Raw genomic sequence first — 24,727 nt, 5'->3', positions numbered from 1 at the left:
CTATCTATCTATCTATCTATCTATCTATCTATCTATCTATCTATCTATCTATCTATCTATCTATCTATCTATCTATCTATCTATCTATCTATCTATCTAGTTTTATTTTACCACGTCGGAAAACCTTAAATAGGCTATCTATACAATTTAATCAAACGACATCCACCTACACCATAAAGTATTTTGAATGGAGAGAGCAGTGAGTGCCTGGCACGAGATGTTTCTTGTATTATTTGTTTCTATGCGCGTAACCGTCAGCGTCTTTTGTGACTGTTGTGTGGAATATAGGGGGCGCGCGCACATCTCCAGTCAGTCCCATTGCTTTGCCATAGGGAGCGCGCACGGAGCGCGATAAGACAAACGAGAGCTGGGAACGCGGAAACAGTAGAAGCGGTTGACGATAGAGCTGAGGTGCATTAACCGGCGACTGCGGGAAAGAGTGACACTCACCACAGAAACCGCTTTTGAAAGCCCAGACCTGGGTGTAACAGATTTACTTTTATTTCGGGTCGTCGGATTAGAAGCCCGTTTGAGTGGATAAAACCGAAGCAACGAGGAAAAAGGCAGATTGTTTCTCTCTCCGGCTTGACTAGAATTAGTCGGGATTTGAGAATGTCGGGGAGCCGAGAGGAGGAGCGGCGGAAACTCGCCGACATCATCAACCACTGGAACGCCAACCGGCTCGACCTGTTCGAGATCAGCCAACCGACTGAGGTGAGTCCGCGGAGCCGCGAGCGAGCGCAGGCCGCACGACCTCCTGGCTGTCCGTGCCGCGAGATTGTTATAGTGAAGAAACGTGCTCTTGATCTGTCATAGATTATCATTTTTCAATGGCTAAGTGGCTCTGGAACGACTAAATCGCGACAGGAGGTTTATTTTGTCCTATTTAATGTATTTTTGAGTCAGTTAATGACAGGTTATTCATATTATAAATGTGAAGTAAAGCACAAACACTCTGGTATGAATTACAGGCACTTTTAGCTGGGTCCCTGTTGCTGTTTAACATTGCATTGGCCTTTTTGGTGTGCACGAGCCGGTCATTTACGTTACCGGGATAAAATCGGTGCTTGCAGTTTGTAGCAGAGCCTCATGCAAAACTGTCAGATTAGATCAGACCAGCTGCATAATAGTGCTGGATGAGGTTGTAGTAGATGGTACATGAATATAATAAACATGTTTTTTAAGGGTGTTTGTAGATGTGTCGTGGGTCAACATAGCGGTCAGAAACTAGCCATAATGCACCGATGGTTGTGCATTTATTTGTGTTGTTTTCAGATATTTAAAACGCAAGTGAATGTCATGCATGGTGTCACTCTGGTGCATGAGAATGCATGACTGTTTATGCTTAAACATGAGATCGGCTTGTTTTAGATGCAAACAATCGCGCGATCGATGGGGTGTTTAGCACGTATTGGTTTTCTTGCGTGCATGCATGTACTTTGGCACCTGCAGATGCATTGGATTGCAAGCCACTTTTGGTAGGGAATTAGTGTTTTTAGGCGGGCAGTGCATGAATGCAATGAATGTGAATGAAGGGGGTTGGGGGAAAAGCATCAGGTCGGGGGTCTCTCCTGCTGATTTACTGGAAACCCCCATAGGCTTTGAGAATATTCTTTGGCCCTTAATAATTCATGCATAAGTGATATTAAGCCTCCGGAGCACCTGCTGATGTGACATAATAAAAGCCTAGATTAGGTTTGTTTTGGTCAGTAGAGGGTGATTAGGAAGAAGTGGACAATGCATAACAGGACCCATCCGAGCTCAAACTCCTCGAAGATCAGCAGGAGTGTTGAAGAGCAAATGATGACGTAATCGTCTAGTCCTCCAACCAATTGTGACAGCCGATTTGCAAGCTTGCTTCTATTGTCACATTTTATACACTGCCACACTGTATAATAACTACATCGCTTAAAATTATTATTGTATAATTACTGATGTATGGCCAAATGTGCATATTGAGAATTTCTATTGTAGTCATTAGATTGCATATCATAAATATAATGAAAATATTGTTTATAATACACATTTTCTGATAATTATTAGTTCTGCCATGACATGCAATGCAATCTAAATGGTTGCATAGGCTATTTATTTGTTTCTTTTGTGGTTAGGGTTGTTGAGTTTAAAATGCTTTGCATTTCTCACTTGAGAATGAGTTGCGTAAGGAGTAATTTATGTAAACAACCTAGTGCTGGGCGGTATGACCAAAAATGTATATCACGGTATTTTGCTAAATTATATCGGCTTCACGGTATATGACAGTATTTTTTCCCCCTATGCATGACCGGGTGTTAATCACATTTTCTACTGATTGAGAGAGGAAATACTGCAGTAGATTGACTAGAATGCCCTATTTTACTGTCATGACGAGAGAATTGTAGAAGAATTCCACACTAGAGTTAATACAGGTTTGCAAAGCCCCTCAAAATGATGCTGTGGAGAGACAACCAATAAAACACAGACCTGCAACACACTCATTACAGACACATGAATATTAAAATATGACCACGGAGAGAAAATAAACAGAGTTGAGGGCACCTTATGCATTTAAAAAACCTTATCTTGTTGTTATAAAAATCCTATAACAACGAACTGCCAAAACGAGGGAGAAACGCGGATATTTGCAACACATTTAAGCTATCTGAACAAATGACACTTCAGTTTAGCACAGAAAGAATAAAGCAGTTACTTTTTTGCCCATTCTTCTTTGAATTGTCAGTTTATTTATTAACTTACATCATTCATTGTCTTTTGTATAGCAGAATAATCCATCGCGGTCGTGATCAGATGTATATGGTTCAGTGTAGCCAAATCAGTGCACATTTCATTTGAAGAAGACCTGATGAAATATGTGCGCATACACGCTTCAAGTTCACGTTTAGAGCACTATAGTATATGAAATATGTCCATAAAAAACTTAAACGCGCTCGCTCTGGTCTATATCTAATATATGATCCATGTGGTGAGTGTTGTTAAACCCATCGCGGCGCTCCGCGCAGAAACCGCTCTCTCTCGCGCGCGCGCCGCGTGTAGTTTGAATTCTGCACTGTGATCAAGGGCTGAATCCGAAATCGCCCCTTATAACCTCAAATATAGCATTATTTGGAGGGGACAGCGCTTAGTGGTGTCCGAAACCATAGTGGACGTTATTGAGTGCACTCATTCTATCCCATTGCACCGCAATAACGAGTGTACAGCTGATGTACACACAACGGTTGTCCGACTTCACGCTCTCGTTTTCATTCACTCCTTCAAATAAAGTGATAACGTAGGGAATAGTGAATGAGGGTATAGGGGGCGATCTCGGATTCTGTAATGTAGTCTCAGCGGTGCTCTGACTGCTCTCACTAGTACAGTGCAACAGTGAAATGCGTCCCCTCTCAAACAATGACGCGCTGCGCCGCGTTCCGAACGTTGTTTAAGCGACACACCGGTATTGCGGTATCATAAAAATTCATATCATAACAAAAATAAATACCGGTATTCGGTATGAACCGGTATACCGCCCAGCACTACACCAACCCATTAAATAAGTAGGTTACTTTACCTGTGAAATGCTGTTGTTTACTGTAGAATGTGCAGCTGAAGGGTGCTGGTGCTACTGTATATTTTCTGAGACACAAATGAGGTCGTAAATCAGTAGACCAGACATTAAAACAGACCGTAACATCACCTCACTTTAAAGCATATTAGCTCAGCCTCAGAACAATAGTTTTCGTCGTGCTATGTATGCTTGTCCACATTCTAGGGTTTTAAAGAGAAGGAGCTTAATCATGTAAGGATTTGTTTTGTGCCTGTATCCTGTGTAGTAGTGCAAGGATGGACTCTGTTGTTCTTTCATTGTCAGTTTTAATATCAGTCATTTTGGATTCCGCTGTGTTTACAGATCATATTTGGAGATTCTGGACATTAAATAAATAAGCAAGTGTGTTTAACTACCTTAGTCATTTATTGCTTGCATAATTGATCAGCTTGGTTTTCTGGGATTGTAGTAGGGATGGTTTTGCATGGCATCTTCCTGTTATGCACAACTTTTCGTGTGTGGATGGTCTTTTATGAAGTCTGCTCACTTCCTTTAGCTTCCCCCGTTAATTAAAAATAGCTCGTTTGTAATTTGCTTTGGATGAAGCTGCTACTAAGTGATTAAATGGAAATGTAACATCGCTTTTTATATGATAATTAAAAAGTTACAAGATAAGATGTTTAAAAGATGACACTTTTTATAATCTTTCATAAGATTATTTGGCTTTAAGAGAAGATTCATAAGACAATTGAATGTTTTAATGAAACTAATTTGATTCCAAAATACAAAAGTCAAGCCTTTCATATAGCCTGATGGCAGTGCCTTGTTTTTAAGAGAATGGAGGAACAAAATGATGATGCGTGCCATCATTTCCTGTATTTGTATCTTTGTCATGTCCACCAGAAACCGTTGCACGGCCCTCACTGTCCCCACCCTACTGAAGCCTTGTGATTCCATTCCCATGTGTCTCACACTCGCTAAGATTGGCTCTGTGACATCCGCTTTGGCAAGTGTTGGATGCCCATTCCATGGCTGAAAAGGCAAAAGACGATTATGGAAATGATTAGCTAGCAAAGCAAACAAAGTTTGTTGCTAGAAATAATTGGCTTGACTGATTAATATTTTGTAGAATTTTTTTTAGAATTAAAATGTTTTGGGTGAACTATCCCTTTAAGCAGCATTCATTAAATCAAGGGTCTTGTGTAATGGAAGTAGTCCAGTAAGAGCTGTTTGTGTAAACCTCACTGATGCGGTCTTTAGTGTTCTTATTAGCACACCCGTCTTCCACACTGGAGATCCTGGTTCAAATCCCGCTCGGAGCTTGTTAGCACTTCTGCCTTCTATTGGTTAAATTAATTATTTATTGCATATGCACAGTAGGGTCAAATGTACCGGTACTACCGGTACGTAAAAAAAAGTTGCAGGTACTATCGTGTCTGTAGTACCGGGTATATTGGGTACCCAGAGGCATCCTGCCCATTCAAACAGAGGCACGTGCCCCCTCAGATTTTTGAGCCATTTGATAATTAAGCATTTAAATCGTACGATCACACCGGTGTGATTAAAACATTCAGTGAGTCACGTTATCAACTGGTAAATTCCAATCTGCTTTCGTGGTTTGGCTGGCGCTGAGCCAGAGATGGAGCGTGTGTCATATATCACTGCTGTTCAGAGTTTTCAACCATAATGTTTATTTTATGATTCTGCCATTTAAATACAGGTTAGTACAAGCAAAAACGATGTAGTCGGTAAAATATTGGCTACATTGACATCTATTGTCTATGGAAGCCGCAATAATCCTTTCAAATATATTGACGACGTGTTTTTATCCGATAGCCTAGTCTACACATTGTGTAGTTAACTATAAAGTTTACTCTAATCTTATAATATTGTAGGTACAAAATGGTGACTTGGTGAATTTCTTGGTTTTTAAGCTAAAGTTTGTCACACAGTCTACGCGATTTGTGCAGAACCATCAAGTTTTCCTTTGTGGGTGGTTGGGGGAATCCGTCCAAAATTTTACAAAATATAAATTTTTAGCTTTGTGTTAAATTGACTTTTCCGATCGACTGAACTCTGAACTTCAAAGAACATCTTCTGATTCACAAAAAACGCAGAGATAAGGTAAACCGTATTTAAATGCCATATTGAATCGAAAACTGATATGATTAACAGTGATGACCAACAGATGAGACGAAACGGGACTTAAAGTTCTTAATTCAACAGTTTTTGCTCTGGTACTGAAATTGGTACAGAGCACCGTGAAAATCTCTAGTTTTTGTGCATCATAATTGAAAAAGTGTCCTAGAGGCTAAAGAGTGTGATTGTGATGCAGTCAGCATATTTTACTAAGAATGTGTGGCTCAGGGTAAAGGTGACGTGAAACGGTAATCAAATCAGGTTTTCCCATGGTAGTATCTGCGCTTAACCCGATTGGCTGTTCCCAGCAGGTGATAGTTCAGTGTCACTTGTGGACATGGGAAAATATTTGCGTATGCATACTCGCTCCCTCTTACTTCCTCATGGTTGAAGCATTTTAACTGAATGTATTTAATATATAATACCAGTGTTAACGTGGTCACCATTCACACTTGCCTTAGCTCTTATATTATGTTTTTAAGTCTCTCTGCATGTTTGCATAATGTATTTTTATGCACAATTGCTGATAAATAACTCTTAATGGAGGCAGTGACTATGTAGCATTTATAAGCAAAGTCTTGTTCTTGTGAACCTTCATCTTGTGTATTTTTACACTCCGTGATGTTAGAGAACATTAGATGTGACCTTTGCAGAACAAGCTCTGCTGCTTACTGGTGGATTTGCATTATATGATATATTGTACTTTAATTCTGATTTCTCAGGGCATCGAAGACTCAAGTCTCTGTTTAATTGAGGTGCGCAAGCTAAAAGATGCAACTTTTTGATGGTATGAAAATTAGGGTTGGGAACCGAGAACCGGTTCTTATGCAGAACCGAAACTGATTTGTGAAGAATACCAGAACCGCGCGAAATTGCTAAGTTTCGGTTCCGAAAACGGTTCTGGTGCAATGTGTGTGCGAAGCGCTGGAAGCGTATCCTTTCATAGCGAGTGACAGCCAGTGTTGCCAACTCCGTGATTTTCCCGCTTTCCCGTTTTCCACTGTTGCCGCGGGCTGTGTTTCATGTCCGCGGGTTGAAGCGATTGTGCAATTGCGCGGGTTTTGTTGTGAAAACCTGGCAACCCTGGCTCACCTCATCATGAATATTAATTACGTTGCCTGCCGCTTCCAGGAGTGAAACGCAGTTCAGCACTGAAAGCCCTCGCGCTACACATTTACGGTTTTGCGTCACATATTTTCTCGTTGACCACCAGCATGGCGAAGAGAAAGTCACAAGTATGGATTCATTTCCAAAGAATGAATGATAATGAAGCAAAATGTAACACGTGAAAAGTTAATAACATGCAAAGGCTGCACTAGCAATTTGACAAAACATTTGCTACAGCACAGAGTGCCACAGGGCTTATACCAGATTTATAGTGAAAGGACATATATATATATATATATATATATTTGTCAACCGTTGAGTCACCATGGTTTAGGTGAGCGTTTAGGCACAATTAGCTTTGTAATGCTGAATTGCAATTTATTATTTACAAGTTCACTGAATAACTGAATTACTATTAAATTAATATATAACTAATTAATAAATATAACTAATAAATATAATTTATAACTTGGTTTTATTCAGAGACAGAGAGATAAAATGTAATAAGACAATTTCAGAGGTGTTCATTTGAAAAAAAATGTGTTGCAAGAATGGCTTAATTAATACTGTAATATATGTACAGTACAGGACTTTTTTGACATTGCCAACCTGTAAATAAATTTTAGAGCAAGTAATAAACACAAAATGGATTGTTTGGGTTGCGTATTGTGCCTTTTTCCTTTACCACTATTTGTTTAATAATTTTAATGGAACCGGAATCGGAACCGGAATCGTTAGGCGGAACCGGAACCGGAACCGGAACCGGAAAATTTCTCACGATTCCCAACCCTAATGAAAATGCTGTGTTAGGAATTGAGGCATGTCAATCAAGACCGGAAGTTACTTTTCAGATTTTGATTAAAGATTACCGTGGCAAACAATTTTTTTCTGTGTATTAACTTGCACGGATTAGTTGTTCACCCTAAGACCTGTAATGTGGGCTAACAAATTAAATAAGATCGATTTTGATTTCATGAGGACTTTAAAGAGCACCTATCATGGCATTTAAAATGTTCCAAATATTGTTTTAGAAGTCCCCAACAACAGTTTTGCATGCATGCAATGACAAAAAAGACTTTAGTTTTCTTATAAAATGCATTTATTTTTACCTGTTTTGACAGCGATTCTCAAATGATTCCTTTAGTGATTCACTTTTCAAAACCCCGCCTTTACGTGACGCTAATCTGCGGTGATTGGTCCGATGACCCAGTCAGTTGTGATTGGTATAGTCTGTGCAGATATTTTCGGAAACGGAACGCCCATCAAAGTCTTATAGTGACAGTAATTTGTTAATATGTGTCAGGAGTTATGAATATGAAAACCGCGTCTGTACCGTTTGATTGTAATATGAGCCTCAGCTGATCTCATTCATAAAAAAACTCCTCTATTCTCCTCACGAAGACTCGCGACAAATCAACATCCCTCAGGGCTTTTAGTTCAAAAGTGTGCAGATGAGGAGACATATTGATAGATTCTCATATGTCTGTGTCAAATTTCTAAACAGAGGAGTATTTTTTTATTCAATACTTCCTCAAAATGCGCAGATATAGCCTAATCATGAGCGATTGAGTCTCTTATGTGTTGTTTTCAATTCATACTGGCAGCCGGAGGGCGCTCTGTGCACATGTAGTCCATATGGTACAGACAGACGAAGAAGAACCATGTGCCATAATAGAAGTCCATAATAAAAGCTTCCTGAGATCGCGAAACATGCATTTGACGACTAATAAACACTCAATCGCGACGATGTATGGTTTGTCTTCAAGCCTCTTAGTCTTCAAATGCTCATCCTTGGGCAGATGAAAAAAGTTTGCTTTTGAGTCGCACTTCAGAACACAGGGTCTCGTCGCCATGATGTTTTCTAGTTTTCACTGGCGTCTTGGAGCGCAATAAGTGGCCGTATCGTATTCAAATAACTTGACAAGTTGACGTCATCTAGTCAGAGAAAAAGCTTCGGTCTTCTAACGATTCTTAAAAATGACTCCGAGTCGACTCTTACTTTTGAAAGAAAATAACTATATATACGGTGCACTGTCATATTTCAAAACTATGCAGGATGTTTTTGTTCACTTAGATCTGTGTTACACACTACATGAAAGGTAAATTTCAAAATTCCATGATAGGTGCTCTTTAAATGTGCACAATCTGAGCCTGCATTTCCTTTTTTAGAGAGAAATGTACTGCGGTCTGCACTGTAATTGTGTAGGTATAAAACTCACAAGGTTTCCCTCAGCAGTAATTTAAAAATCCTAATCCATGGTTCCCTAATCTGAAAGGGTTATAATGCACTTTTGGGTACATCATCAAGAATATCTGGGCTTTTTCCGTCTTTTATTTTTGTGTCTGAACGGTCTCATCTCAACACAAAAACTCCCATATAATGGTTAGAGACGTTTTTTCCCCCCCCCTGTGTTGGCGTATTTCCTTTAAAACAGGAAAGTAAGGGCGAGAGGTTTTGTTTAAAATTGCCAAAAGCATTCTGTTTAAATCACAACCTGACAAAAATCATATTTGGCAACTGAAGACGCTTTCAAAATGTGTACATTCAATCAACTTCCTTTGCAAGCAAATGATTAATGGGACAGGAAGTAAAGCTTTAAAATGTGTTTTAATATTTTTGGTCCATTTCTATAGAAGAGGATTAATATAGATTTGTCAACTTTTAGGAATTCACTAGTATATCGGCTCAAAGCTAACAGGCATGGGCTAAAAGCTACAAGATTTCATGCGGTTGTTAAAATCTCCATGTTTAGCAGTTTCCTAGATTTACAGGGAGTTCTGATCCGTTCTAAAGTCATTTGGTGCTCATTTATTTTTCAGAATCGTTGTATGAAGAAATAAAGGTTTATAAATCTTATAAACCTTAAAGTTCTGTGACCGGTTCAGGTTTTGTCGGACTTTGCCTGGTGTTTTTCTCTGAACCTGCAGCCGTTGACTGAGCTCCTGTGCAAAGGCTGCGTGTTGAATCATAACAAGTGGCCTCACGTGGTGCAGAGGGTGGGGTTCCTATCGCAATCATTGTATTCCACTCTCATGCTTTTCCTCCTCGTAGAGCGACTGCATTCCTCTCGCACACACATGTGCTTCACCCGCCCTCCTGCAGGAGAGCTTTGAAAACAGCTAATCGGCTCTGTTGTGCAAGAAATTCAGCATGAGAGGTTGTCAACAGAGAATCAGAATTGGTGTCAAATTTACTAGTTTGATAATTGATTAATACATGATTACTCTTTAATTTTTCACTGCCTTTAGGATGTTTCAGCTATGGGTAATTTAATATTTTAATGTGGTGTTCAACAGCAAATTTAGCTTGTAGATCAAAATGATGAATACTGTACATGCGTCCTATGTAGGGCTGGGTATTGTTAAACATTTTTCGATATCGATACCTTGACTTCGTTACCGGTTCCTGGACGATACGTTTTTTTGATACCAAATTTATTTTTCTGTTTTAACAAGATTACATAACATTACCTCAAAAATAACCTCTGGTTATATTTTTTCAGTTTGTTGACTTTTTTTTAATTTTACAGACTCAAAGACTCATATATAGGGTAGTACTGGGGGGCGGAATATATGCCTTGCGCTCAATCGCACACAAAAAGGTTGCCGCACAGCACTGGCAAAAGTAGCCTAATGTTTATAAATTAATTTCTGTCATATAATAAATGTGTCGTATTGTGTTGTGTGTGTGCAGTTATCTTGTTGTGAATATTGCATTGCGTGCTGTTGGCATCGAGCCTGGTGGAATGTAGCCACACTTTTGATCTTTTCCATCTATGTGGGTTGGGATGCTTACCCCCTATTTACACTGCACACGTCTGCAGCGCATCACGGCTCACACAAGGTTTAGTTCCGTCCTTGTGCTGCGGCAGGGTTACACACTACAGCTTCACGTGCGAGCCACGTCCCTGGGCGTAACCGCCATAAACTAATTATTTTTTCCACCATAGCCAATCGTGCTGCATGCTTATTGGCTCACTGACGTTGACGAGATTAACCCCTCAGGTATCGAAAATTGGTATCGAACGACGAGACCTTTTATGATACTCGATAGTACCGAGGCAATTTGGTCGAAATTTAACAGGTTTTTTTCCCTAATGGAAATGTTTACATTATAAGAATATAATGGCAAAAAGGTAATTAGTTTTTAACTATGAAATGCTTTTTAACTACTTTTTTAAGAATGCGTTTTCCACTTACTATTCGATTATATTAGCTGTTTCCATCCATATTTGGAAATTTGGGATACTGCATAAATAAAAGCACTGGTTCCATCCCATGTGTTCAAGAGAACAAAATATCATCTGTGTGTGTATCACTGTGGCTCTTTATTTGCACATCATAAATTACTTGCGCCTCTTGAGCGCGCAGATGAAACGCCATAAATGCTGTCAAGTTATCTTGAGTTCAGAAGCAGATACCTGGTGTTTGGGAACGCAGTGGTGTGAGATGCTTCTGGGAGGCAAATATACCCAACCATTTTGATGACAGACTTTGGCTCAGGCATTTCAGAATGATCAAACCAGCATTTGAGATGCTGTGCAATGAAACGGTCCCTTTTCACAGACTGCGGTGACGCGTTTTAATGGTCATATGCATCATAAATCCTGCAAGTTTTTTTTTTTGTATTTTCATCAAATTACAAAAAGTAGTTGACACTGCTGTGAGGATGTTTCTAATGCAGCAGTTGTGGAGTGATGGTAAAATTGACATCTTTCTCTCTTCTGAGTGACTGCCGTTATCAGTCTCTTTCTATTTTTTTCCCTCCTTTTTGACAGTTGTGAAAACGCAATTGTAGAGTTTTTCTTTTGCTATTTGAGTATATTGGAATTTGGAACACAAAAAAATATATTTAATGTATTCTCCCATTCCCGGCTCTAGAAGTTTACCCAACTATGGCGACTTCTGCTTCTGAGAAACCCGGAGATGTGAAAAGAGTCAATTGGTCCACTGGTTAGCCCAGTAATCCAATCACATCCTTGTGACTTCTCTGTTGAAGTCACGTGAGTCTTCGGTGATCCGCCTCAATTTAGAATTTATCCGCACTCAATTTAAAAGTGCCGGCGAGAGCATCAAAGTAACTGGAAGTCATTCATTCGGAAGTCACTCTGGCGAGCAGCGGCGTGGTGTGTCTTGGACGATTTGGGCGTTGAGGAGAGTGGAAATCAGGAAAACTTTATGGTAATGAGCTATGACGCGGTTCTGCGGCAACTAATCCGATTGTACAAGTTAGGGATGTGAGAGTGAGGAAATTTTCCCACTGTGTGTTACAACACCGATACAACCGGTATCACCGGCAGGAGCTTTTTTAAATCGCTAATTTTAAACCGAAAGTAAAATGCGCACGGCCGCTCTGGCATTCATAACGGAGCGCTGCGGAGCAAAGCGAGTGTTTTCAATGAATTCCTATGAGAGTTAAGCTTCCATAGACATGCACCGTGAATGACTGACGGTGCGGCCGTGCTCATTTTACTTTCGGTTAAGAATTGGCGCCAATTCGGGGACGGGTTGCTTGAATTGTGGGTTCATTAGCCTATTATTCTTATTGAAAAACACAACAACAAAACAGTACAATGACAAACTCGCTTAAATAGGAGCTTTTACATTTCGCTTTGAAACCAAATCTTCCGTGATCATCTTGTCTGTCAGCTCTTCACACTGGTGATGACTCCTGCTGCTAGTTTGTGTTGCGACTCTCGTTCGGTTCTCACTGTATTGAGCAGACACGTTCAGTTTTTAATTGCAGTGTCTGTTCTCTAACTGAACAAAATTATTTTATTACTATAAAATAGTGGCGGTGCCGCGATGGGCAAGTGATGTAACCAGTGTTTCGCCTGAACACCGGTAACACTGGCCACACCGACTATCGCAGCAAGCCTAGTACAAGTCCTCCGATTGAGAGGATTCCAGAGAACGCAGCCCTGTAAACTTTGGTTCCGAGCACATTAGTTCCCAAGCAAAATTGAGGAGAGGTTGATCATTGCTGTGGCGGGTTTGATAAGAAGCCGCGCAACACTAGTTATAGGCAACATTTTCACTCTAGAACGCTTGTTTTTCTACGGGAATGCAATTCATTTGCTCAAAATAACATCGATTTGACCAATTGCATTAATGCTGCACTTCAACCAAGACAGTTGTTGTAATGTAGGCTGCACTCCAAGGCTAGTAAACGTCTCCTATAAACTGCATGTTGAAGTTAGACCAGCACTTAACCTTGAACACAAAAGCCACACCACACAAATGGCTTTTAATTGGTTTATGTCGATAGCAAACGTGTAACTATAAGTCCTTTTTATCGATACATTTTTTTTTTTTACTTTCACATTTAAAAGATTTCATGAGGTTAACTTATACTCTACTTGTGGTCAGCCTGCACAAATCCCGATCAACATGCTTGTTTGCTTTGCGGCTTTTTTAAAATAAAGTTTAAAAGAAGACCAAGCATTCGATCTACGTCAGAGCGTCCACGAATCGCTCTACAGCGTTGTTGGCAGGGAAGCCAGAGCGAATTTTGACGCTCTCGCCGGCGAATTTTGACATCTAACACGAATTAGAGCCGTGCAGATCCTTTTGGATATAAAATGGACTACAAGTAGCAATTCTGAGACAGTATGTTGTTTTTATAGTGTTTGATGCATATAATGCAACACCTATCCACATAGTCCAAGATCAAGGCACCTAGATTTCCTTCATCCACCCAGTGACTTTGATCCTGTTATTTTTGCGAGGTGGTTCTGTGGTTTGTGCACACAAACAGCTTATTGTCACAGTGCTGAATGGCTGTCGTTAGACGCGATGGATGTCCTGTGAATGGGAGGTCTGATCCCAGCCCTGGCCTTGGCCTGTCAGTCTCTATTAATCTCCCGGGAGGCCCCGATGGTCAGTCAGTGGCCGCTCCAGGGCTGACCTGATTGGCCATCGTTCCCTCCAACAAACACCCATTGTGCGCAGTCCCGCTTGCCTGTGTGTGTGTGTGTGTGTGTGTGTGCTTAGTCACACACAGGTGACCTCACAGGATCAGACAGCTTTTCAGAGTTGTTGACTTGTCTGTTTGTACTGTTCTTTCCAACATGCTTTCTCATCAATTTACAACCACAGACAGACTTGTTTATTTCCGTTAATTCTCTTTTTTTATATTCCCCAGACTCACTGAATATCCTAATTTTAGGCTTGAATATACAACTTTTCCTCCCTGAAATGATGAGAGGAAAGTATTGTTTTGAGTGCTTAGAGTTGAGAAATTTGACCCATCACACCCTCCTGAAGTCTGTTTCTTGAGTGCAAAAGTTCCTCAAAGCTTAGCCAAATATTTTGTGGCGTATTGCACATTTTGGAATGCATCTTTTGTTGTTACACTACGCATATGTCCTCCCATGAGCGTGAAACTCTCTTTCAGTTGGCGAGCAGGCTGGAACGCCTTGTCCAAGTTTTCTTGACCGCTCATGAGGCCTGTTCTTGTTTACTGCATTTTTTAGTACCAACAGTTACTGAAAGTAGTTTATATAGATATATATAGATATATAGATATATAGATATATAGATATATAGATATATAGATAGATATATATTTTTTTTAAATAACCATAGAAAAATGACAATAAACAGGTACTGTTACCAATGTAAGCCATATCTCAATATATGATTTCATAATATTGTGTGCTCACTGTGCTGCCATGTCCTTGATGGAGATATTTTTATACAGATTAAAATTTAATCCAAATATAATTAAAGTAAAATTGAATGTTGGTGGGATTAGCTGTAATGTCAAATAAGTAGGTTGATGGGAATAAGCCTTTTTCTCTCATAATTAAGGGGAAATTAAGCAAAATGGAAATGTTTGAGGCACACACTGGCCCATTTTCATTGTTCTGGAACGTTCAACACTTTCAACTCGTTCAGTGACAAACAGGGCCAGTTTTATTTTCTGTGTGGTCAAACTAGGGCTGGAACGACTCTATTACGTTGATTAGTCGATTTCCGTCGAATGCGTCGATTCGCTGCACGTTCAGTAAAACTGAAATGGAATAGCACCGCAGCACAACTTCTATGCAGGAGCATCTGAAAAGAAAACATCCCAGCCTGGGGCTCTCCTATCTCAACATGAGACGGCCAACGTTATCTCACGACCAATTCGGACGTATTTTACGAGGTGGCTAATTCGTACAAATTTGTACGACCTCAATCGTATGAATTTGTACGTTTTGTCTAAACCCCAGGTTTAGGGGTGGGGTCTGTGATTGAGGTTTGAGGTACGAATTCATACGAATTTGGCAACTCGTCAAATACGTAAGATTTAGCAGAGATCGTACAAATTAGTATGAATTAGCCACCTCGTAAAATATGCACAAATTGCTGTGAGATCGGGTTGGAGACCGCAGAGTATTTGGACTTTTACACCGCGCTAATACGGTTGTCAGTCCTATATTAAGGGAATAATATGGCTGTGTTAACACAGCATTCAGTTTAATGTCTCTGCAACCGGTTACAAAGCATATTCATTAAATATTTTAAATAACCAACAACAGCATTATGAACTCACACTTCAATTGGACTCATTTATTTAATAACGCGCTGTCAATCGTTGTAAAACTTCATGGTTATATGTTTGACAGTGTCGTTAAGGTTTGTCAGAATGCAGTTGTGTTTGATCATACAGCTGAATGAACATATTCAAGCAGCTACTTTAATCTTCTGAATGAATATGTGTAAGCAATTGCTGCCCCCAAAAGTGACTGCACACAGCCATAGTTAGGCCTGTCGCGATAAATCAATTAAATCTGTCAATAAATCAGTTAATTGCACGATAATAAAAATGAGCTCGTTTTAATATTTTTGCAGAGCGTTACATTATATGATCACGCTTTTATACATGTAAATGCTTCTTGGAGCACTGATGATGCCTGTCATTAATGTTCATCTAAGAACAACGGGAACAGAGAAAATTGTAGCTTTAATGATGATTAATCTATATTTAATTTATTATTTATATTATTTATGGGAAAGCACAGGTAAAAATAACATTTATTATAATGGGGCTATGTAAAGATTGTTTTAAGTTCACTTAAATTAAAAGTTGTTTTTTTAAAGCCTAATAAATGTTGAAATTGGGAGCTTTCAGTTATACTGTAATGTAACGTCATTAATGTTTCATAGAGACTTTAGTATCAGTGATACTGGCCTTCATTCATAAAAACATGACAATACAACAAATTTAAAATATGCTGTCAATAAATTGTTTCTACATTAATTTGGAGAGTAATTTAAATTATTACAATATCAAAACATTAAAAATGTATTAATCGTGATTAATTACAGAAAAAAATGCGATTTAATTAGTTATTTTTTTTTAATCGATTCCCAGCACTACCTAAAACACAATCATCCGTTGCAGTTTTCCCAGCTGTTTATTCAAGTTAATTTTTTTGTTAACAGACTGAGAGTCCATTGCTTTTTTTGTTTTGGTTGTTTTGTTAATTTATTGTGGATATTTAATCTGCTTTCCGTTTTCAGTGTTAAATAGTCTTTAGAAATAAAAGTTTATTGATCTTTGAAAAGGTGAACCTGCATTATTATGCCATAATTATTTTATATGAAAATGGTCTCAGAACGACAATATTATCGTTTATCGCAATAATTTCTTGGCCCATTTATCGTCCAGCAAAATGTGTTATTGTAACAGGCCTAGCCATAGTAAACACTAGGGCAGGGTATTATTGACACAAATTTCACGATTCAATTCGATTTCGATTCAGAATAAATAATATGGTGCATATTTATCAAAATGCTGATCTCTAGAGTTCATTTTTCTAGCTCGCTAACGAGTTTATGGACTCTGGATATGGTTTTTCTGAGGAAAATGTGACGTTACATGACATTGTTTACAAGCTGTTTTATTGATGTCTTTCCGCGGTTAAAAGGCTGAGCGATTCCAATTTGACATGATACGGATTTCAGTAAGTTGTACTCTATCTTTTAACACTTTTAGATGCTCATTCATGTTTATTTCGCACTGTAACCGGTATTAAGGCAGAAGAGGCATATCAAAAGTAACAAAGCACAAAGATTATTGCGTGCGCTACAATGTTCCGTTCATTAATCAACTGAAAATGGCATAGACTAATCGATTCTTGGGATTTAAAGAATCGATATTGGCTCGTAAAAAAGAGAATCTATCGACAAATCTATATATATATATTTTACCCATGCCTAGTCAACACCTTTTCTAATTAGGCTTGCACTGCATAAACCTTATTTTTGTCATAAATAGTATCATTAAGTAGAAGTTTATAAAATAGATTAGTTACAGGTATTTTTTCATTGCTAAATTAACCAAAGGATTAATATACCATTCAGGAAATGGACAATAGATTAACCAGAAATTGTTTTGATTATTCGATTATACGGAAAAATAATCGTTAGTTTCAGTCCTAGACTAATTCAAACTTAAGTTTAAACATCCAGGCTTGCTCGAAATAGGGTCTGCATTCACTACCCATTGTGTTGGTTCATTTGCGCTCCCCGTACTGTGAGGTATAGTGTTCCTGTCCATAGTTCAGCACAATAGAGCTTTACATTTGGTTGGACTGAGGAATGTTGCATCATGGAATGTGTGGCTGTGACATCATTACAGCTCGTTGAAAGGTTCATGGTACGACGCAGTGGCTGCCTTAGTACTTCAGCGCTTTGGAGTGATTTTCTCAGAACACAATCAGGCCGTATCATACCGGCTGATATCACTGTTGTTGTAATGCGTGTTGCACTGAAAATGGCCATTGTTGTGCAATTTGGATAGCTGATAATATATGACCTCGTTCAGCATCAGATGTGTGTGTTTACTAACACTAAAGCAAAACACTTTTTTTTTTTTTTTTACATCAATATTCTAGTATTTTGTCTAGTTTGCAGATTTTTATTCAATATTCAGTACTAAAATGTATTGCATAATTTAAGGATGCTTTTTCTTTGTAGTATTGCTCTGTTTAATGCATTTATTGTATTTAAATCCATTTAACTGTTTTCTACAGGATTCAGTCTGACAATGCAATGCATATGGGTAAAAAAACCCGTGCTTAGAAATCGTAATCTCTGTTGAATTATGGGGGCCGAACTCGCCTGCTGAGAGGGGTTGAGGGAAAATGACCACAGCATCAGCTCTCTGTTTGTTTTGGACAGAGGAGATAAGCACAGCCATCATGTGAGTGTGTGTGTGTGTGTGTGTGTGTGTGCTGGCCTTAAGATAACACTGGAATGAGAGTTCAACCACAGCAGAAAGGCCTCCTGCTCTCATGGGATGGAGAACGGGGACGGCCCTGTCAGCTACTCGCTGTCTGAAAGTGCTCCGCTAAATCACAGCCCAGGAAATGCCTAATGACTGATGGTCCAGACTAGCGCGGAGGAACCACAGGGCTCTGAGAGGATGTTCTGTTTCCCGAATCTACTCGTTTTGGCTCTTAAATGAATGTAGGATCTCACTGAGGAAAAATGTACAAACTTTTAGTTTTTTGTCTAAGTTTCCAGTGACAACTATACGTATGGCTGCCTGATTAATCAAAATGATGTTTCTTTTACACTCATGAGCTCATGATCCAGTCATGATTTCACTGTCTCAGAGCTGCTCGGTTTGCAGTTAATGCTGCTCCACATGAGCACAATTATTATTATTATTATTTTATTGTCATGTTGATATTTTAGGGTGTGTTCACACTTGTTTGGTTCGATTAAAACTTAAAAAATTTGAATTGAATTGAAAACAAGCTCTGGTGCGATTTCTCTGTTAGTGCAGTTAAGTGTGAACGCTGCCATCCGAACCCTGGTGCGCACCAAAAGATGGCTCTCAGTCAGCTTCCAAACAAACTTGGCTGCGGTTCGAATGAATTATGAATGCAAAAGGAACCTGCAGACTAAAAGACTTGTAAACGAACCAAACACAGGACATGATGTCGCAAGACGTCATAGTCTCGACGTTGCCCATCAGAGTTCGGTCCAGGCATCAGAACCGCGTCTCCTCGCAGCAGATCTGCATTTGTGTGTGTGATGGAAGTTACACATTTGATAAGCTCTTCACAAGTTCTCAGATGGTCAAAATACCGTCATATGTAGGCTACTACGCACACACAACAAGCGCATTTAGCCCAGCACTAGTGTTGTCAAAAGTACCGACTGCGATAAGTCTGTACTGAAATGTAAAAAATGGGATGCTTTGAGCGCTGTTGAGCGGAATCATAAACACCTCTGACTGGCCATTGTGCTCACACGCTCATCAAAAATGTCTGTGATTGGCTACAATGACCAGTGCTTCAAAAACATGTTGTAAATATACATCAATGACGCTTTTCACAGAGCGCTTACACAGATACACACGGGAGCGTTTGAATGCAGGCGCCTATCAGCCTACCGGTCCGCTGGTCGACGCCTGCTTGTGCTTTGATGCTCCCGCTTTCAAAACACTTTCAAACACTTTTGTGTGCTTTCAAACGCTTCTTTGCGTTGATCATTGTAGCCAATCACAGACACATCCAGTGAGTACGCGTGAGCACAATGGCCAGTCAGAGGTGTTTATGATTCCGCTCAACAGCGCTCAAAGCATCAAATTTTTACATTTTCAGTACCGACTTGGTATCGCGGTTGGTACTTTTGACAACACTACCCAGCACACAGCATTGTTTTGGATGTTCAGTAAGTTCCGTTGTGAAATATACGAAATAAAAGCCGGAAAATCAGGTTAACATATCTCTATGCCTTAAGGTTCGGTGTTGAAATGCCAAAATGCCAGCGGACCAGGACTAAATCGTTTTTTTTTTTTTTTGGGTCCGAACCAAGCGAACCAAACTACGAGTGTGAACACACCCATAATCACAAAATTTTAACCTAAATTATGCGCTAAGCTTGGTTTATACTCGCTGCGTGCGTATCAAGTATAAACGCCTCATCAGTTTGGGGAGGCGCGCACGCAGTCAGCGGAGGCTCCCACTGTGGAGCCAGGCGAAAGTATGAACACGGCTTAAGTGTAGTTATTTTAGGGTGTTAGTTAAAGTATAGACTTTTAAAGTACTTCTCCCCAAAAGTACTTACAATACCATCTACAACCGACTTGCAATAGCAAGTAGCACACCGTGCTTTTGGCAGGCTGTGATTGATTATTGGACTGAGGACAATCCTTTTAATCAATTATGCCTTAATTTCCTGCATTTAGTCCATGCAGGCCACCATAAGGCCAATAAACAATCTTAGCTTGTGTTTTTCAAGTGTTAACATCTTTCAAGTGTTAAATCCAGCCCAAATTTGCAGATCTTTTCCTCTGCAGTGTAACAGCCATACCTGAGCGGAGCAAGTGCTTGTTTTGGCAGTCGTCCGGGCCTTTCCGTTGTAGCTCTCCACCCCGCCAGAGCCCCGAGCCGGGGGGGACGTTACCTACCGAGAGCAATAATATTGTAACAAGTAGACAATGCATGTATGGGAGATGACCTCTGCAGGGGAGAGTTTCCAAGTACAACACCGCCCCTCAGATGGTTATTGAACTAGACGGCGATTTTGACCCCAGAGAGTGTCTTTCGACATGAAAAGCAGCTCCTCCCTGCACAGATGTCTTCACTTCATCTGTTTCTGTTTATGAAACCTGCTCTTCCCAATCTGAAATCACACGTATGGATGTTACAAGCATGACGTGAGCAGATGCAGAGACGGATGAGGTTTGCGTTCCGTCTGGGTGGTTTTGCGGTTGTAGGTGTGGGGATGCGGTTGGCTCTCAGATGGCTCTGTATCTGATGGTCCGCTGTCTGGTTCTGGTGGGTGGCGTAGTGCTTGGCGTGAACCTTGGGGGAAATCCTGTTTGAAAAAATCACTTCCATATGGAACGAGCAGTCTGGCTTCCATGGACAAGCAGGGAAGGTGGTGTTGGATTGGTTTTGGTTTTTGAGATGCATTTATGAACAGTGGTGTTTGTTTATAAACCATTTAAAGTGAACGGCAGGCACACCCTTGTTGTGTGGCTTGAATTCCCCTCTTTAGTGATTGCGTTCATTCACTGCAGAAGTAGCTCATCGCCCCAGTGTGTGGCCGTAATGAAAGTTTAAACGAGGCTAGAGTTTCACCTCTTTGCAAAATTTCATTGTTTTGTCACATACCGATTATTAGCGTTGCTAAAGCAAGCCTTCGAAATGAAAATATGGATGCGATCCGAGCAATAATCATTGTTTCCTGATGAATTGTGAATTAATCAGGCATAATTGGATGCGTCAGCAAAAAATGTTTCCCTACCGTACAAGTCCGCTCTAGGCAGATGTAATTGGACTGTGTGCTGTTGCATAATTTAGAGGTCTTGGGGTGTGTGTGTGTGTGTCACTATTTGAACCCGATACTGTTGTGTACACACACACACACACACACACACACACACACACACACACACACACACACACACACACACACACACACACACACACACACAGTTTGCACATGTCCCATAGGTTTTTCAGAATCCCTAATCATAAATGTTAACAGAATAGTCAAGTGGAACGGTTTCTTTTGTGAAACACACAATATTTTTTTTTAAATGTTTTTGAAAGAAGTCTCTTATGCACACCAAGCATCCATTTATTTGATGAAAAATACAGTAAAAAGAGTAATATTATGGAATATTATTACAGTTTAAAATAACTTTTTTTGCTATTTGAATATATTATAAAATGAAATTTATTCCTGTGATGGCAAAGGTGAATTTTCAGCATCATTACTCCAGTCTTCAGTGTCACATGATCCTTAAAGGGTTAGTTCACCCAAAAATTGAAAATAATGTCATTTATTACTCACCCTCATGCCGTTCCTCGTCCGTAAGACCTCTGTTCATCTTCGGAACACAAACCAAGATATTTTTATTGAAATCCGATGGCTCAGTGAGGCCTTCAAAACACTGCTTCTTGAAGCTTCGGAGCGTATCGAATCAACGAGTCAAATCATGATTTGGATCGCGTGTCAAGCCGCCAAACTGATGAAATCACGTGACTTTGGGCGCTCCGAACCAGAGTATCACATGATCCTTAAGGGTTTGTTCAAATCCCAATCTAGTATTAAACCTTTCATCTTTTAAAGTCCCCCTGTAGTCAATAATTGTATCCCTTAACTCCTCTTTGATCACCAAAATGTCATATTTAAACCGATTTTTCTGTGATTTTTTTTTAATTTTTATTCATGCCTTAAAATAGCTTGATTGTAACCCTGCTTAATTTATTATATGCAGAACCATGAATATGCAAATGAGCCCCACCTCCACTCACTCACACCAGCTCAGAGACCCACTCGTTCAATTTTTACTCAAGTTACTGTAGTAAACACTGCACAATGGTATCGCTCTAAATAACGTCAGACACATAACAGTAATTATTATGATTAGCCTTTTGCTTGCGTTTTCAAACAGATAATGTGTTGCTGTTACACAAACCATGTTCCTGTTCGCCATCTCAGTCTGCCTTCTAAAAATCATAGAACATCAGTGGAGAAAGATGAATCCGTCCCTGAAGAAACTCACTGAATCCTTCAGAGTGGTCACTGAATCAGACTCACTAAGTGATGTCCATCTCAAAACAAAGCAAATTTTGATTTTGACTTTAATTAGTGTGATTAATGAGTAGTTGTTCATATGATGACATGTTGTTTTTTTGCAGTAGATAATATTTTTCATAAAAGACATTAAGATAAATAGGATGTGTATGTGACCTTTAAAGGTTAGAACCATCGAGACAGCTACACCTTGTTTTATGACTGCGTTTACATGACGTAACGTCCATGATTTCACGATGGCTGTATTCTGGAGTGTGTCATTTTCTTGTCTGATAATCCCGTCGCACCACAGGTTTGTGTTTTTTCAGCTGTAATGACACGGTGTGTCCACGACTGAAGGGTTTTATGGGAGAGATCCTTGTAACTTCCCATGACTCATGGCTGAATTGCAAGTGTCAAGGGAAAAAAGAATCCCTCCCACTCTGTGATCGGTAGAGCATTTTAAATCTTCTGCCACTTAACCACTGGATTTTATTTAACTGCCCAGAACTATTTCCTCCCCTCAATTTACTGCCAGTCTGAGCTGAAGGGGCAGTTCTCATCAGGCCCAGTGGCCTTGTGGGAAGATTTCAGGACCGAGGTAAATTACTCCAGCTCAGGAGACAGTAAATGGAGCGGCACCCTCGTGATCGCCCCGGTTACAATGCTTCTACTGTAATGCCGTGGCCTAACCTTGGTCCTCCCATTTATTAACGCACCTGTCATCGCAGTTAAGTATTTGCCGTGCTTGATTTGCGACATTGCAGTTGTTGGGGTAATAAATAACGCCTCCCTGCTCTGCTTCGTATCTGGTAACTTCTTCACCAAAGCATACTGAAAATGAAAGAGTAAACAGCATAGACTGTAAAAAAATATGGACGTAGTGTCCGTGACGTCACCCATAGGGTTCTGAAGAGCAGTTTTGAAGCCTCAAAGTCGTCCGTTGCCATCTTGTCAGAGCGTGTCACTCCCGGATAACAGAAATTGGGCAAAGAGGCGTGACGTGGGTGGAGCTGAGGTGACGCGATGACTTACAGACTGCAGACAAACCGCAATCCACCTGTCACTCAAAGTGACTACGCCCTTAATTATGCAGAACTTTAAGGCTTTATATAATGTAAACGAACGAGTTATAAAAAAAATCCACCCCCTCACAGTTGTCATGAAGGGCAAAATTAGCCATATAGACCAAAACCACAATTTGTACCAGGCTGTAAACATGTTTTTTTCTGCTGTAAAGTTGGGCATTTTAACATGGGGCTCAATGAGATTCTGCTCCCTTCTGGAGCCTTTCCCTAGTGGCCAGTCGATGAATTGCAGTTTAAGTCACTTCCATATTGGCTTCAAGAGAAACTGGGGGACGTTGCCGCTTGGTAAACACTCATTTTAACTGTTATAGACCCATTTTGTGTTTGCAAACAGCGGTGATGCTTTTTTGTGTAGGCGGAGCCTACCATTTTGCAGAAAATGGCAGTTCTGCCCACAGAATAAAAGACTAAAAAAAGTGAATTGGAGTTTAAATCGCACAATTCTAACTTTTTAATTTTTAATTTTTCAACAAATCTTAGAAGGATAAACAGAATTGTGAGATATACTCGTTATTCAGTCTTTTTTTCCTCAGAATTGCGAGTTTACATAGATGTCTCATTTTGAAAGTGCATACACATAGGAAAATGTACAATTAAACAAAAGTAACCAGTGCAAATATGAGAGATATGTGCAGTAAAGTGCAGACATTTGATTGCATACATATGTATACATTTAGACCTTGTACTGCTATTGGTTTATAAACTGTTTTTGAGTCGGTTTGTCCTGGTTCTAATGGATCTGTACCGTCTGCCTGATGGTAGCAGATTGAAAAGAGTGACCTGGATGAGATGTGTCCTTTATTATGCTGTAAGCTCTCTTGAGGTAGCAGGAACTGTGTAGGTCCTCCCGCAATTCTGACTCTTTTCCCCTCAGAATTGTGATATAAACTCACAATTGTGAGTTATAAAGGAGATATACTGGGAGATATAAACACGCAAATGCAAGAGAGTCAAGAATTCTGAGATGAAAAATGTTATAGGCTATGTTTCAGGGTGCTTTCACACTAGCAGTTTTGGTGCGCACCCGGGTTCGATTGACGTCAGAGTTCGGTTCGTCTGGATGATGAGAGCGCTGTCTTCCGAACTCTGGTGTGCACCTGCGATCCGTACCAGAGTCCGCTTAAAAAGGGTGGTCTGGGGTACGGTTCATGTGAACTCCGGTACGGTTCGCTGCTGATGTGAACGCAATCGTACTAAATAACGGAAGTGAACCGCTATTAATGACGTGTGATTTGATAAAAATGTGTGTTTGTGTGTGTTTCACTCATTTTCCTGGCGACTGATGTACTGCAAGCAGAGAGCTGTAGATTTCATTTCTGCTCGTCTTCAGTCTTCT

General features: G+C 39.9%; 1 protein-coding gene across 7 annotated transcripts in view; it reads left to right on the top strand.

Moving 5' to 3' along the window:
* The first annotated feature begins 337 nt into the window (after positions 1–337).
* The window catches only part of afdna (afadin, adherens junction formation factor a), a 168,933-nt gene continuing 144,543 nt past the window's right edge, over positions 338–24,727 (top strand). For 6 of the 7 annotated variants that reach the window (XR_013817697.1, XM_079832081.1, XM_079832078.1 and 3 more), the window contains exon 1: positions 349–714. Coding sequence is in view for 6 of the 7 variants with exons in the window: in XM_079832081.1 (XP_079688207.1) it covers positions 613–714 (102 nt within the window). In the remaining variant the exon portion in view is untranslated. Of the gene's footprint in view, positions 715–24,727 lie in introns of all 7 variants that reach the window. The other variant, XM_079832080.1, reaches the window with a different exon arrangement.

The sequence above is a fragment of the Gobio gobio genome, assembly GCF_949357685.1.
Source record: "Gobio gobio genome assembly, chromosome: 12".
Lineage (NCBI taxonomy): Eukaryota > Metazoa > Chordata > Actinopteri > Cypriniformes > Gobionidae > Gobio > Gobio gobio.
The sequence above is the reverse complement of the archived record's forward strand: the minus strand, read 5'-3'. Positions and strand labels throughout refer to the sequence as shown.